The sequence below is a fragment of the Mobula hypostoma genome, chromosome 1, assembly GCF_963921235.1.
Source record: "Mobula hypostoma chromosome 1, sMobHyp1.1, whole genome shotgun sequence".
Taxonomy (NCBI): Eukaryota; Metazoa; Chordata; class Chondrichthyes; order Myliobatiformes; family Myliobatidae; genus Mobula; species Mobula hypostoma.
In genome coordinates this window covers 142,620,306-142,635,819 of record NC_086097.1, presented here as the reverse complement: position 1 = coordinate 142,635,819, position 15,514 = coordinate 142,620,306, and the positions used below count along the sequence as shown (strand labels likewise).

The 15,514-nt window shown below is 42.8% G+C and overlaps 1 protein-coding gene across 4 annotated transcripts in view; it reads right to left on the bottom strand.

Annotated features, from left to right (window-relative positions):
• Nucleotides 1–12,142: 12,142 nt before the first annotated feature.
• LOC134341972 (tumor necrosis factor receptor superfamily member 16-like) overlaps nucleotides 12,143–15,514 on the bottom strand; it is a 29,714-nt gene continuing 26,342 nt past the window's right edge. For all 4 annotated transcript variants that reach the window (XM_063040001.1, XM_063039946.1, XM_063040139.1 and 1 more), the window contains one exon: nucleotides 12,143–15,228. In XM_063040001.1, coding sequence (XP_062896071.1) covers nucleotides 14,921–15,228 — 308 coding nt within the window. In that variant the 3' untranslated portion in view covers nucleotides 12,143–14,920. The remainder of the gene's footprint in view (nucleotides 15,229–15,514) is intronic.

Below are 15,514 nucleotides of genomic sequence, written 5' to 3'. Positions count from 1 at the left end.
CAGCGGCCTCAATGACTACAGACCGGTGGCATTGACCTCCCACATCATGAAGACCCTGGAGAGACTTGTTCTGGAGCTACTCCGGCCTATGGTCAGGCCACACTTAGATCCCCTCCAGTTCGCTTACCAGCCCCGACTAGGGGTTGAGGACACCATCGTCTACCTGCTGAACCGTGTCTACGCCCACCTGGACAAGCCAGCGAACACTGTTAGGGTCATGTTTTTTGACTTCTCCAGTGCGTACAACACCATCCGCCCTGCTCTGCTGGGGGAGAAGCTGACAGCAATGCAGGTCGATGCTTCCCTCGTATCATGGATTCTTGATTACCTGACTGGCAGACCACAGTACGTGTGCTTGCAACACTGTGTGTCCGACAGAGTGATCAGCAGCACTGGGGCTCCACAGGGGACTGTCTTGTCTCCCTTTCTCTTCACCATTTACACATCGGACTTCCAACTACTGCACAGAGTCTTGTCATCTTCAGAAGTTTTCGGACAACTCTGCCATAGTTGGATGTATCAGCGAGGGAGATGAGGCTGAGTACAGGGCTACGGTAGGAAACTTCGTCACATGGTGTGAGCAGAATTATCTGCAGCTTAATGTGAAAAAGACTAAGGAGCTGGTGGTAGACCTGAGGAGAGCTAAGGTACTGGTGATCCCTGTTTCCATCCAGGGGGTCAGTGTGGACATGGTGGAGGATTACAAATACCTGGGGATACGAATTGACAATAAACTGGACTGGTCAAAGAACACTGAGGGTGTCTACAAGAAGGGACAGAGCCGTCTCTATTTCCTGAGGAGACTGAAGTCCTTTAACATCTGCCGGACGATGCTGAGGTGTTCTACGAGTCTGTGGTGGCCAGTGCTATCATGTTTGCTGTTGTGTGCTGGGGCAGCAGGCTGAGGGTAGCAGACACCAACAGGATCAACAAACTCATTCGTAAGGCCAGTGATGTTGTGGAGATGGAACTGGACTCTCTCACGGTGGTGTCTGAAAAGAGGATGCTGTCCAAGTTGCATGCCATCTTGGTCAATGTCTCCCATCCACTACAGAATGTACTGGGTGGGCACAGGAGTACATTCAGCCAGAGACTCATTCCACCGAGATGCAACACTAAGCGTCATAGGAAATCATTCCTGCTTGTGGCCATCAAACTTTACAACTCTTCCCTTGGAGGGTCAGACACCCTGAGCCAATAAGCTGGTCCTGGACTTATTTCATAATTTACTGGCATAATTTACATATTACTATTTAACTATTTATGGTTCTATTACTATTTATTATTTATGGTGCTACTGTAACAAAGAACAATTTACCCCGGGATCAATAAAGTATGACTATGACTATTTTGCCTCTGACAAACCCAAGTCTCTGACAATGTCATTTAACTTGGATTGAGTTATCAGATGAGGCTTACTCAACATAAGGGGTTCAAAATCTGTAACAGTGTTGTTTTTGATTCCTGGCTCATGCATTATGGCATCTTCATCTGCCTCCTCTAGACTCCATGTCTCTAATGGCATTGGTACTAGAAGACTATCGTCACATGGCATAGGTGTCATGGCTGAAGGGATATTGGTGTATTCAATGGATTGCTTGTTTTTTTTGCAGAGAAACCAGACACACTAGTGAGACAGAAGTAGCAATCTTGTCACATGTTCCCCTGTTCTCACCATATCATCAGGACACCGGATGGCATTGACATCAGAGTACCTCTGAGCTAAGCTCAAAGAACAACAGCGCATGTTGCGTAACAAATGTGTGGAGCCCAGGCTTTATCTTGGTTGACAATTTTACACCCAAAGTAGAGCTCATAGGCTTTCTTAATAAGAGGACGCGTGCTCCATCTTTGAGATTTAAGCATATACTCGCCACAGATATAACAGGAAAAATCACGGCTGTTCCAACATTGGCAAGACATTTTGTATCACAAATATTCCTGAAAATACATGCCTGGACAAGATAGAAAACTTTTCTGCTTACATTGTGGGCAACCTTTTAATTGATCTGAATTATCAACTGCAAGAACAAATATAGGTGATTTTTTTAAAGTGGTGCGTGATAGGGAAATATGGTGATTTTCATGATCAGCTGCCTAAAATCTATAAGACACATCCAAAAGTATTCAGGAAGCAAAATCTTTGTTGTCCAGTGTAAACTCTTCCCATAGGAGAATTCGGAAGAGAGCATCTGTCAGAATTCCAGTGTTTGGTTTGCTTAAGACTTGGCCTGCCCATTGGTGTGGACTGGGTTCATTTAGGACCTTAATCTGGGGATCATGATCTGAGAGTGGTGTTAGATATAATTAGGTAAATGTCGCATGCACCAGCTGCAAAGAAATTGCTTGCGAATCTCACAGAGATTCTAACCATAGAGGTAGCTTTGTGGATAGTGTAACAATAGTATAATGCCAGCGAACCAGGTTCCTTTCCGCCACCTTCTCTAAGGAATTAATACATTCTCCCCGTAACCACAGGCGTTTCCTCCAGATGTTCTGGTTTCCTCATATATTCCAAAGACGTATAGGTTAATTAGTCACATGAGTGTAATAATAAGCAGAAGGGATTATACAATTGCTGGAAATCCAGGGAAACCATCACAAAATGCCAGAGAAACTCAGCAGGTCAGGCAGCATAAATGGCAGACTCTTGGCAGTGTGGAGGATCAGAGGGATCTTGGGGTCCAAGTCCATAGGACACTCAAAGCTGCCGCACAGGTTGACTCTGTGGTTAAGAAGGACTACGGTGCATTGGCCTTCATCAATCGTGGAATTGAGTTTAGGAGCCAAGAGGTAATGTTACAGCTTTATAGGACCCTTGTCAGACCCCGTTTGGGTACTGTGCTCAGTTTTGGTCGCCTGAATACAGACAGGATGCGGAAACCATAGAAAGGGTGCAGAGAAGATTTACAAGGATGTTGCCTGGATTGGAGAGCATGCCTTATGAGAATAGGTTGAGTGAACTCAGCCTTTGTGATGGTTTTCTCTCTCTGAGAGATGTTAAAAACCATTCTCCATGTATCACAGCTACAGCTGAAGCGACCCGTGTTTCTAAACCCATCCAGTTGGTCAGCACCATTAGGCAGTTCTCTCCTTGGCAGCCTCAGGCTTTGGAGAGATGGATCAATGAACAATCTGCTACATGAACACAACAGATCAAGCACCATCCATGAATGGAAAAGAATTGCCAAGATTTCAGGTCAAACCCTGCATCAGGACTGAGGGTGGGAGATGGCCAGTACAGACAGAAATATGGAGTAACGACAGTGGGCGGTAAGGATTGATGGATTGAGGAGGGCTGTAAGATGATAGCACGTTGCGTTGGGGATGGGTTGGGTTTGGGAGACACTGGTGGGTAAATGATGGTTGGAGGCAGACGAAGAGAAAAAAATATTGACAGGCTGATGGAGCAAGCTGAGTGGAGGGAAGGAAGAGGTTGGAGATAGCTGCTAGAGAGAGAGAATCAGGAATATTCAGGCTATCACTGCTGATAAGTGAAGGAGGTGACAGGAAACCATTAGAGAAGAGGTGACAGAATATGAAGGCACCTTCACGAACCCTACAGCCCCTGATGACCCCATGATCTCTGTCTCTGAGGTCAATGGGAGAGCATCCTTCAGGAGGGTGAATTCCAGTGCAGATGGAAAGCATTTGGCACAGACAGCATACCTGACTGTGTACAAAAGACCTATGTTAATCAGTAGCTGGAGTGCTTATAGACACTTGAACCTCTCACTTCAGCAGCCTGAGGTACCCACCTGCTTCAAGCAGGCATCAATCATACTGGTGACTAACCCGAACATGGTAACCTGCCTTGATGACTATCGCCCAGTAGCACTTACATCCACTGTGATGAAGTGATTTAAGAGATTAGTCATTAAGCATATCAACTCCTGCGTGAGGAGTGACCTGGATCTGCTCCAATTTGCCTACCGACACAACAGGTGAACAGCAGGCACCATTTTATTGGCTCTTCACCTGCTCTGGAACACCTGGACGATGAAGATGCATACATCAGGATGCTTGCAGCCCTAGTCGGTATGGATTGGCAATATCATCTCCTCCATTAGCACATGTGAACCACAGAGGCTAAGTACCGCTGCTTGATTCACCTTTTACTTGTGACTGAGGCCTAGCACAGCTCCAATGCTATATTTAATTTTGCTGCCACTGTTGGCCGAACCAAATGTGGTAACAAATCAGCATATAGGAAGAAGGTTGAAAGTCTGGCTGAATGGGGCGCAACAACAAGCTCTCTTTCACTCAGCGTCAGCAAGACCAAAGAGCTAATTATCAACTACAGGAGGAAGGAGCCAAAGGTCCATGAGCCAGTCTTCATCAGAGGACTGGAGGTGGAGAGGGTCAGTAACATTAAATTCCTTGGCATTAACATATCTGAAAATCTGTCCTAGGACCAGCACATTAGTGTCATCACAAAGAAGGCACAACAGCACCTCTACTTCCCTAGAAGTTTGCAAAGATTCTTCATATCACCAAAATCTTTGACAAACTTCTATAGATGCATGGTGGAGAATATCTTAACTGGTTGTAACAGTGCCTGGTGAGGAAACAGTAATGCCCAGGAACTGAAAAGACTACAGGAAGTTGAAGATACAACCACTCCACCAAAGGAAAACCCCTCCCCACCATTGAGCAAATTTACAAGGAGCGTTGCCACAAGAAAGCAGCATCCATCATCAAAGAGTTCCACCACCCAGGCCACACTGTGTTCTCGCGACTACCATTTGGCAGGAGATTGGCCTTAAGTCCCACACTACCAGATTCAAGAGCAGTTATTACCCCAGAGCAACTAGGCTCCCAAACCAGCATGGATAACTTCAAATTACCACTGCTCTGAACATATTCTGCAACCTACAGACTCACTTTCAAGGTCTCTTTACAACTCATGTTCTCAGTATTATTCTTTACTCATTCTCAGTATTATTCTTATTTGCCCAGTTTGTCTTCCTTTGCACATTCGCTGCCTGACTGTTTATGTGAAGTTCTTAATAAAATTTGATTGCATTTACTTTTTTCCTGTAAATGCCCGCAAGACAATTAACCTGAAGGTAATATATGGTAACAAATAGATGGAAAAGGAAAGGTACGTCACATCCAGAGTTTCTCCGGTTCGTGGACGATTTCCCTCCATGCCTCTCTGATGTAGTGCAGAACCGCGTACAAGGCTGTAACTTGCCATTGCCTTCTGCCGGGTGAGTTTCCAAGGAGATCACCAGCTCGTAACCCAGCACGGATGGAAAGCGTGCAGGGGAGCCGGCTGGATTCAAACTCGGGACCTTTCATCCCGAAGTCCAGCACTGATGCCACTACGCCACCAGCCGGGTTTAACACATAGATATTGATAATAAATTTACTTTGAACTTTGAGGAGAATGGCAGATGGAACCAGAGACAAATAGTGGAGAACTGTTGATGAACTGTGTGTGTAGTGAGTGATATGATCAGGAAGGGAAGGGGAGGATGATGATCAGGATGAGGGCTATGCGGCAAGTGGAGCCAGTGGAGATTAAGATGGGAATGGGGAATCAGGAATGTGATGGGTTTTAACATCCCAGTGCTCTCTGTGCTATGGAAAAGCCTGTTGAAGCCAGTAGCCAGATGGGGTCCAATTGGAAATGCTGAATATGAGGTAGAGGGAAAGGCTGCAGTCAGCCACATTCAGATCCGGCATGAGCTGGAGCCATGATAATCCACCCCCCCACATACCCACAACAACTGCCATCCCTCCCCCACCATGTTTGGTATGGCAACCTTTCTGCCCATGACTGCAAGAAACTGCAGAGTTGTGGACACAGCTCAGCACATCACAGAAACCAGCCTCCCCTCTGTGGACTCTCTACATATTTTACTGTCTCAGGAAAGGCCACAAGACCATTAGACATAAGATCAGAATTAGGCTGTGCCATTCCATCATGGCTGATTTATCATTCCTCTCAACCCCATTCTCTTGCCTTCTCCCCTTAAAATTTGATGACCTTACTCATCATAACCTTTGACACTCTTACTAATCAGCCGGCATAATCAAAGATCCCATTTATCCTGGATATTCTCTCTTCCTCCCCAACTTCACCCTACTATCCCACACCCCAAGCAAGCAGAAGATTCAAAAGCCTTAAAGAATGTACAGTAGGTTCAAGGACATCTTCTGTCCCACTTCTTTTGAATGGCTCCCTAGCGCAATGAGATGGGCCCTTGACTTAACAATTTACTTCATTGTGAACTTGCACCTTACTGTCTGCATGCACTGTACTTTCTCTGTACTGTAACATTTTATTCTGCAGTTATGTTATTGCCTTACCTTGTACTACCTCAATGCACCGTTGAGGTGAATTGATCTATATGAACAGTATGCAAGACTCATCTTTCACTGTACCTCAGTACAAGTAACAATAATAAACCAATAATAATAATTTATATAATTTAAACAGGCCTTTCACTTTGATAATATTATCTTATGCAGGAAATATGACAGGGAAGTAATTCTATCTTATGGTGTAATGAGAACAGAAAATGCCATATCCAATTTCGCAAGGGGCAGGCTTCTGTCAGAAATTAAAACAAGTTACAACAGGTAAATTTTCCTTCAAATCCTGTCTTACCTGTGGAAATTAGGTGTAACTTTGTATTTGTACATGGATTGGGTTTCAGTCTGATAAGGGTTGACATTTTTCTTTATTTCGTAGACCTCAAATTGAGGAGGTTTTACAGTAAATAACCATCCAACCTCCCAAGCTGAAAGTTATTTTGGAGACGGGTGGTAACATAAATATGCTTCCCAAAGTGGGAGAAATATTTTTCAGCTTCAGAGAATAGCAAAGATTTGAATGAACTGCTTTGTTTGATGTGCTGGATGCAAACACAAGAAAAGGTACCATTTCTCTCAAAGCTTAAGTACTGTACAGAAAATAAATCAGGGGCTCACCATTCAGTTAATAAATGAGAGGAGGCTTTTCATTAACTTCACGTTATCTCCTGACTTACCTAGTGAATACCTCCCAAATGCACAGAGAGACTGAACTGATTAAAATGTGAGGCTAAGAACAGCTCTGACTTGCTTTTAAGTCTACAAACCTTTCCAGAGGTACATTTTTCAGATGTTTCTTTCATAATTCTCACCTTCTTTCTTCAGTTAGGCTTTGCTTGTACCAACTTGCTTGGTTAATGTGGGTAACCATGTGGTTTGGATAGTGCTCAAGAGGTTATGAATTTAAACACTAAAAGTGGCAAGATATGGAATGAATCCCTCAACCTAATCCTAGTCATGGTCCCTAATCTCAGTTTCTTCTAATAAAACCCTCCCTCTTCACCCTTTAATTCCAAGTGCCCTTCTTGTCCTCAAGCCATCTAAAACCATAAATCTTTCTCCACCCCCAAGCCCTCTACCCTTGTATTTACTGCATTTCTAGTGTCAGTTTATTCGCTGAAATTTAGGAGGATGGGGGGGGGGTGCGCGGGAGATCTCATTGAAACCTTTTGAATGTTGAAAGGCCTAGACAGAGAAGATGTGGAAAGGATATTTCCCATGGTGAGGGAGTCTAGAGGGCACAGCCTCAGGATAGAGGGGCGTCCAGCATTTTGTAAACTTTGAAGGACTTGTTCCACTATTTTCCTTTTTCTTTTTGACTGAATAAAATGCTCCATAGTCATCATTGCAGACTATTTCTTTCCTCTAGCCCATGAAACTTCCCCCTCTCTTTGCCCTACTACTTGCAGCTTTCCCTTCAACAGTTTTGGCTTGATGGAAGAAGAGGCTTGTCATCTAAAGAAGCTTAATCTACTCAAACCAAGTAAATGTGTTTTTTTTTAAAGGTAAATGCACTTTGACAAAATGTAACCTGCATCCAGAGTAGACAGAGAGGAACCTGTAGATGCAGCATATTTGAATTTTCAGAAGATATTTAACAAGGTGCACATAACGGCTGGTGTTCAAGTAGTGTGCTGAGATTAATTAATTTAAGATGGTTTCTTGCACAGAGGATAGAGATGGTATAAGCAGATGGAAGGACGTAACTAGTGGAGTGCCCCACTGACCAGTTCTTGGCCTGCAATTATTTACATTTTATACCTGGAGATGGGACCTGGAAATGGGACACAGTGCAAGGTATCCAAGTTTGACAATGACATGAAAATCAGTAGGAGAGCATGTTGTGATATTAGCACTCTGTAACTGGATATACGTACATTGAGTGAGTAGGTGAAAACTTGGCAAATGAAGTCTACCTTGGGACCATGTGAGGTTCACTTCAAGCTCTTATCTGAATGGAAAAAGATTGAAGATGTGCAAAAGATACAAGAATCCATCTGTTCCTTGTCTAACATGGTATCAGGTAAGCAAATTGCATATTTGCCTTTATTTCAAGAGTTAGAATCTGAACTGCTTTATTGTTGTCACTATACAGTGAAATGCTCATCTTGCAAACTGCTCATACAGATCTAATCATTACATAGTGCATTGAGGTAGAACAAGGTAAAACAATTACAGAATTCAGAATAAACTAATAGCTACAGAGAAAGTGCAGTGTGGGCAAGATAGATGGTGAAGTCATGAGTTCACCTTAACATACTAGGGAATCATTTAATAGTGTTATAACAATTGGGTGGTAGCTGTTTTTAAACCGGCTGGTATGTGAGTTTAGGCTTTTGTATTATCTGCCAGATGGAAAAGGGGAGAAGAGAAAATGTCCAGGGTGGGTAAGGTCGTTGATTATGCTTGGTGTTTTACTAAGCTAGGGTGAAGTATAGACCGAATCCATGGAGGGAGAGACCAGCTTTTGTAAAGTGCTGAACTATATCCACAGCTCTGCAATTCCTTGTGATCATGGACAGAACCATTGCCATACCAAGCTGTGATTCATCTATAGTACATCAATAAAACTTGGTAAGTGTCAATTCGGATATGCTAGATTTCTTTAGGTTTCTGATTAAGTAGAGGCATCTGCGTGCCTTCTTGCTGTGGATCTGGACAGGCTATTGGTGATGTCCATTCCTCAGAACTTGACGTTCTCAACCTCATAATTGTGTATGTAGAAGTAGCACGTGCACTGTGCCCCCACCACCACCTTCCTGAAGTCAATGACCACTCTTTTACTTTGCAGACTTTGAGGGAACTCCACAAACTTGTAGATGGAGTTAAAGCAGAGTCTGGCCCATGCAGTCATGAATGTATAGGGAGCAGAGAAAGGGGCTGAAGAGCACCAGTGTTCATAATAATAGTGGCATCCTTACTGATTATGGTCTGTTAGTCAGGAAGTTCAGTTGCAAAGGGACGTGATGACTCCCAAGGTCCAGAGATTGGTTGGAATTATCGTAGTGAAGGTGGCACTATAGTCAATAAACAATGATTTTATGTCGCTCTCTTTACTGCCGAAATGATCCAGAGTTTAGTGAAGGGCCAGGGAGATGGCACCCACTGTAGACTCCTTTCAGCAGTAGCTGAATTACAGTGGATCAAGATTGTCTGGAAGCCCTAAGTTAATGCATGCCATGACCAGTCTTTTGATGCTCTCCATGATGGTTGTCAGAGCCACTGGGTGGTACTTATTATGGCCTGCCATCTTGTTTTTATTAGGTACTGGGATGATACTGGTCTAGGTGTTTGGACATAGGCTACTTTTTTTACAATTTTTTTTACTATGCTTAGAGGTACAGCACGGTAACTGTCCCATTAACACCTATGTCACTGATTAACCTACTAGCGTGTACATCTTTGGAATGTGGGAGAACACCAGTACAGGATGTTTCTTTGTTTAAAAAAGGATATATTTGCCAAGAGACTCATTAGCCTAATTCCTGGAATGAAAGGATGTTTCTATCACGAGCTGCTAATGAAAATCGATTCACGTTATTTTGGACATTGGGAAAAATGAGGGGTGATCTTATTGTAAGATCTTAGCATAGATGTTGAGATATTTCCACTAGTGGAAGAATCTCAAACTCATACTTGCAAGATTAGGAGGTGGTCATTTAGAACACAGTGTCAAATCCCCAGAATTCTTTGTTCAGAGGGTTGTGAAGGCAAGTTCATTGAAGAGAAAGTAGATAATTTTTTGAGGGCTTTGTAGTACTGGCACAGAAGGTCTGGGACTGATCAGCCATGAAAGGGAGAGCAGACTTGAGGGGGCCAAGTGCTCCTATGTTCTTATGTAACATCTTCACAGCATTCTCCTAATGAGATGTGACGCCTCTGTACTGACACATTAATTGTTTTCCTTTAAAAATCTGTGTGATACATTTACTACATTCAAAGATAAACTGGTCAGAAGGTTGAAGCTTTGGAAAACAATCAGTACCTTCTTGGTGAAATAAAATGAAGAGGGGAATTCTGAGATATTCATTCACTCAGGTCTCTCGTACGCTTTCACCCTTCGAAACCTGTCAATATAAATATACTAGACAACGGGGTGATCCATTGGGGCACCCTTTGAGAGAAGGGTAGTGCAGTCTGATGTGACCAGAATGAACATTAAATTTTCCTGAATGCTATTAGTATTGCTTTGCTTTGGAAACTGAAGTAGAAAATCAAAGTTTATTAAAGAAGATGCATAGCAAAGCAAATATAGCTGTTCCTCATTTAACGAAGGACATTTTTAATGGCATCATTTCTGGTTTATCTGCCACCCTTGTTGCTCTTGTTATCATTCTGGAGACATGCGGTCCTTTCATCCCCCATCACTTCATCTCTTCTGCTGTTTGTTCTTTGTCTCTGATCCTGGAGTCGTGCATTTCTCAGCTCTTTTGTCTCTTCCTCTCTCCTCCTTCTGTGCCTGTTTTTGTCATTCTAGAGACATGCAGTCCTTTCAACCCCATCACTTCATCTCTTCTGCTGTTTGTTCTTTGTCTCTGATCCTGGAGACATGAATGCCTCTCCTCCTCTGTCTCTTTTCTCTCATCTTTTTTTGTCCTCTTTGATCCTGGAGTCACGCAGCCCTGGCCTCGTCTGATTCTTGTCCTCTCCCTCTCCTTGCCACTTACCAACGACATTTGGCGTCATCTCTTGACCATAATATCCCCCTTCCCTTTCCAGGCGGCATAATTAGGCTGACCTTTTTTTTTACCCAAATGCTAGATAGAAGATACGAAGCACTAACACCAAAGGATGCTGATTATTCTTGATGATGTGGTTGGAGCGCTTCTAAATGGACGTGATATAGTCACCACTGTCCTCTGACTGCAGCAAAGGGTTTTATGGGTGTCATGAAGTACGTCATTACAATAAGATTTGATTATCTCTTATTGATGGGTGGCAGTTTGATCTGTCCCAATCCTGCACATGCTGATGATGATTAGCAGAATGTGACCCCTCGAAATAGAGCTGCCCTGCCCTTTTGCTGCGGTAGGTGTCGCTGCTGAGGCTGGCCATTCGCATGCATCGGGCTGTCACGTCCCGCTTTCCACGATGGCAGATCGGCTCTCGGGTTAAAAGGGAGCCTGCTGATTTTTGCGAATGGACGATTTTATACACATGTATAACCCTGAACTTTGCCTGCATTTTGTAAGCTAGCGCATTTTAATTTGATGTAGCCAAAAAAAGTGCTGCTGTAATGCACCGTTTGCACTAATTGGAGGTCACAAACAGACAAACAGAGCACGAGAGTTTTGGTAGTATATAGATTCCATACACAGCAACTATCAATGCCAGTTGTGCGGGTGCAGTCTTTCACCTTTGACCTCTGCAAATCTGAACTAGTTGAAGTTCTTTTTACCCTGAGTATCACATTCTCCTTCAATCACTTTGATCTCAATTAAAAACATCTTTCCTTCTCTGCTAATGCTGAATGGGGACAAGCAGAGCAGCAGCACTTGCAGTGAAACCTCAGCAGGAAAGAATTAAATTAAGGGGCTACTTTACATTCATTACAGACACCAGCAACCCAGTTGTCCTACTTGAGACCAACAGATTCTGATACTCCTTAATGAATGAATTATCATGGACGGAAGCCCACAGTCCATCCATACTTGAACTGGCTTTATGAAAACTCATCAACTCCAATGAGTCTGGCAACTGGGAAGAGGAATGTTTGTGCTTGCAGAATAAGGAAATAATTGGAACATCACATTACTGAACATCTTAGGGTACCACAAGACAATGACGAGAGAAGATGGGATATGATTTTTTTTTCCAAATGTTTATTTGCCATAATGTAAAATTGATTATTTAGGATATGAATTTATTCATAAGGCACTGACACAGTTACAGTACAATATCACATTGAGACGATTTGAAACAAGAGCCAAAAAACCCACTGTTCATTTCTTTATTGTACAAGTTCCATTAAAAAAGTGAGTTAAAAGCTTCCTTCTCCAAGGCTGTGCCTTTTCTACCTATGTCCAGTATTTAATATTAAAAATATAAACAATACAAATAATGCTAACAAATTGCCTCAAAAAATGACAAATAATTAGTAAATACTTCATTATTGGGCATTAGCTGCCATTTTATTCAATACAACAACTGTTTTAATTAATAAGGGATCATTTTGATAGATCTGACTATTTGGATTGACTGAACAGTGTATGAATCTAGGTGAAGGTTTCAATACTCAGCACGCTGTAGTTTGTGAGAGGACAAAAGGGACAGCATTAGCAATGATTAGGCTGAGCAAAGTTACAATCTCCTCTGAAATTATCTTTAGTACAGGCATGCCTCCCCATAATCTCCAATGGGCTGAGCATTAACCACAGATCCACCATTGATCAAGCTACATTTGGGGTTTCACACACAGTTGTCTTTGGGAATCAGGCAACATTTATACCAGATTCTCTTGGAAACTTCTGCATTTGTGTATTCTGTTTTACACGTCATCCCAGTTGATTAAATCTACGTTCCTTCCATTGGGAACTAGATTCCAAGATAGATTTGAACTCATTTCACATGGACTCTGAAAACTTGCATCTGTTTACAATATGAGATTTCATTTTGAACTCTGAAGTGAATATGCAAAGGTGGGTTTCGGCCAAATAAGTTGGATTTTTAAGAATAACACATTAATCCATTTCTCATGATACTGCTGCCTGTTTTCTCTAGGAACATTTTCTCACACAGACCAACTCTCCCCACTCCTCCACTTCTCTCTCACACTGCCTTTCATGACTTAGAGCATCTTATGGGATTACAATGTAGGGGTGACAACTAATAATACCCTCTCTCAAATTACTCAGGCTTTAGATTGACTCACATGACTGCAAAATAAAAAACTACTGCGCTGCAGAAAACTAGGTTGGCATTTTCTGGGTGCCTTGGTCCACATCAGGAAATTCATCTCATTTCTCATTGAAGTTTTGATTCTTCTCCCTAGCATTTCTTAGCTGGCTAAAACTCCACCAAATGACAAAAATGGTAGGGCAGCACATTCATCTGCAGTGTGATTTCCAACCTAGCATGTCTAATCTATCCACAGATCAGCCAGATTGGTACTAGAGGAGGGGTCTTAACCAGAAACATGAGCTGTCCATTTCTATTCAGCTGCCTACTCACCAGTTCCTCAGCGGTTTGTGTTTTGCTTTGTTTTTCTAATCCCATTTCCACTAAAATGATATTTAAAAGGGGTAAAGACTGCAAGATATTTGACCTTATACAACCCCATGCCCATGATATTTAGAGTCACAGTCATTCTCAGCTTCCCAGGATCATTCCTAGCTTCTATTTGTGAAGATATCTGCCACATCGCTGCTCATTACTAAATTAGAACACTCAAATTCCAAACTGAGTAAGACTTGATCTACATTTCCTGTAGCTCACCAGAGCAGACAGACTGGGCACAGGCTCCCCTCAGAAGTTCCGGCATTCAGAGACTGCAAAAAATTGCACATGCTGGCTACTTGCAACAACTGCAAGAACTTCTTGCACGTTAACAGAGAATGTTGTGCTGATACTATCATTTTTAGTGCAGCTTTATACATCTAGCAAAAAACTTTGTGGAACCTCATATCTGAAGTCTGCACTATGTAACTTCCACAAACAGTGCTCGGTTAAACCCCTCCCTCCTCCCCCACCCAAAAATCCCCGGGTCAAGAAAATGCTACAAAACAGTTTCTAAGCCTCTCTATACCCAATTAATGCATACTCTAATAGTTCACCAGACAGTCCACAGTGAAGATATCTCCGACTCCATTTTCCCCTTCCTTAACCTTAGTGGGTTAATGCACCAGTGTTGACTTCCATTTGAAGGAAACCATTTTGTAGGGAGTCACAAAAGGTTGTTGTCATTTTGAGTGTCTAACTCTTGTTCCATACAATGTGATTTATGAATATGGAATACCACCATCAAGGAGAATGGTCCTAAACTCATCCTTTGACAAGTTGGGTATTACCTGCAGAATCCAGAGAACCATATTAACTTGTTAGATTTAATTTAATGTGGAGGAATCCCAAACCTGAATAGTGTACTGTGATTCAGCTTCTTCCTCCCTTTCCCTCAGCTGACAGGAAGAGTCTGTCCCACCTTGTCAGATCAGGAGCAGAGAAGACTGGCTTGGCCATGTTGCCTCTCCAAAAAGTTCCCAAAACTTGCTGCTCCAGACAAGTGAAGGCACTTTCATGAGGCTTTGCAGGGTGAGAGTTCAAGGAATCTACAAATGGGAATTGGTACAAGAGGAGGAATTGAGCAGATATTTAAAAAACTCCAAATGAGGCTGAGCAGGGCACACAGCCTGAGGAACAGAGTGCAGGATGCATGATGCTCAAAATCAACAGAAATGAAATTTCCCCACAAATTTCATGCTAAGTTGTCAGGTATAAACAAATGGCTACTGATAAGATTTCCAGTTTATACAATTAATGGATTGCCTCATGTCCAAGCTACAACCAGGGGGTTTACTTTTAAATAAATTTGCAAGAACAAGATGGACTTTTGAATTAGGGTGACCCACTCAGTCTCTAACAATGGGTAGTGGCTTCTCCTTCACACTACAGAAGTCACAGCTGGCTCTGATTTTAGGCGTTCTATGATGTCGTTCCTGTCCATCCTTCCCAGAGCCTTACAAAGCACATCCAAGTTGGCATCAGCCCTCATTGACCAATCAGACAGCAGCGTGTGAGCCGGATCCTCCCCTCGGCCAATAGTGGCCACACGTTCCTCATCGTAGCCTAGGAGATGTGCCAGGTTGCGCCAGTCAGCTCGGTTGGCTCCCGGGCCATCAAGTAGTTGCTCAATCTCCTCCCGTTTCTGTGGTGGAAGCTTACTGTAAAGGGCTGGGTCTGCATGAACAACTGAAGAAAAGAGAGAGCTGTCAACACTGGAACAAACTGCAGAAATTATCAAGAGAATGGATACCCTGGAATGAGCCAGAGGATCAAGGGGCTCAGGTGCTGACCGGTGAGAACAACCTATATTGCACAATGTATAATGGATGAAGGGCTTGCAGACCTGAGGTATCATGAGGATTTAACCATGGATCTGAAGTGTGATATGCCAAAGGTAGGAAGGAGATTATGTCACCAGTAAATGAAGATAATCTTCCCCAACAACTTAAAGTTTAGTTAGCAACATTATCGT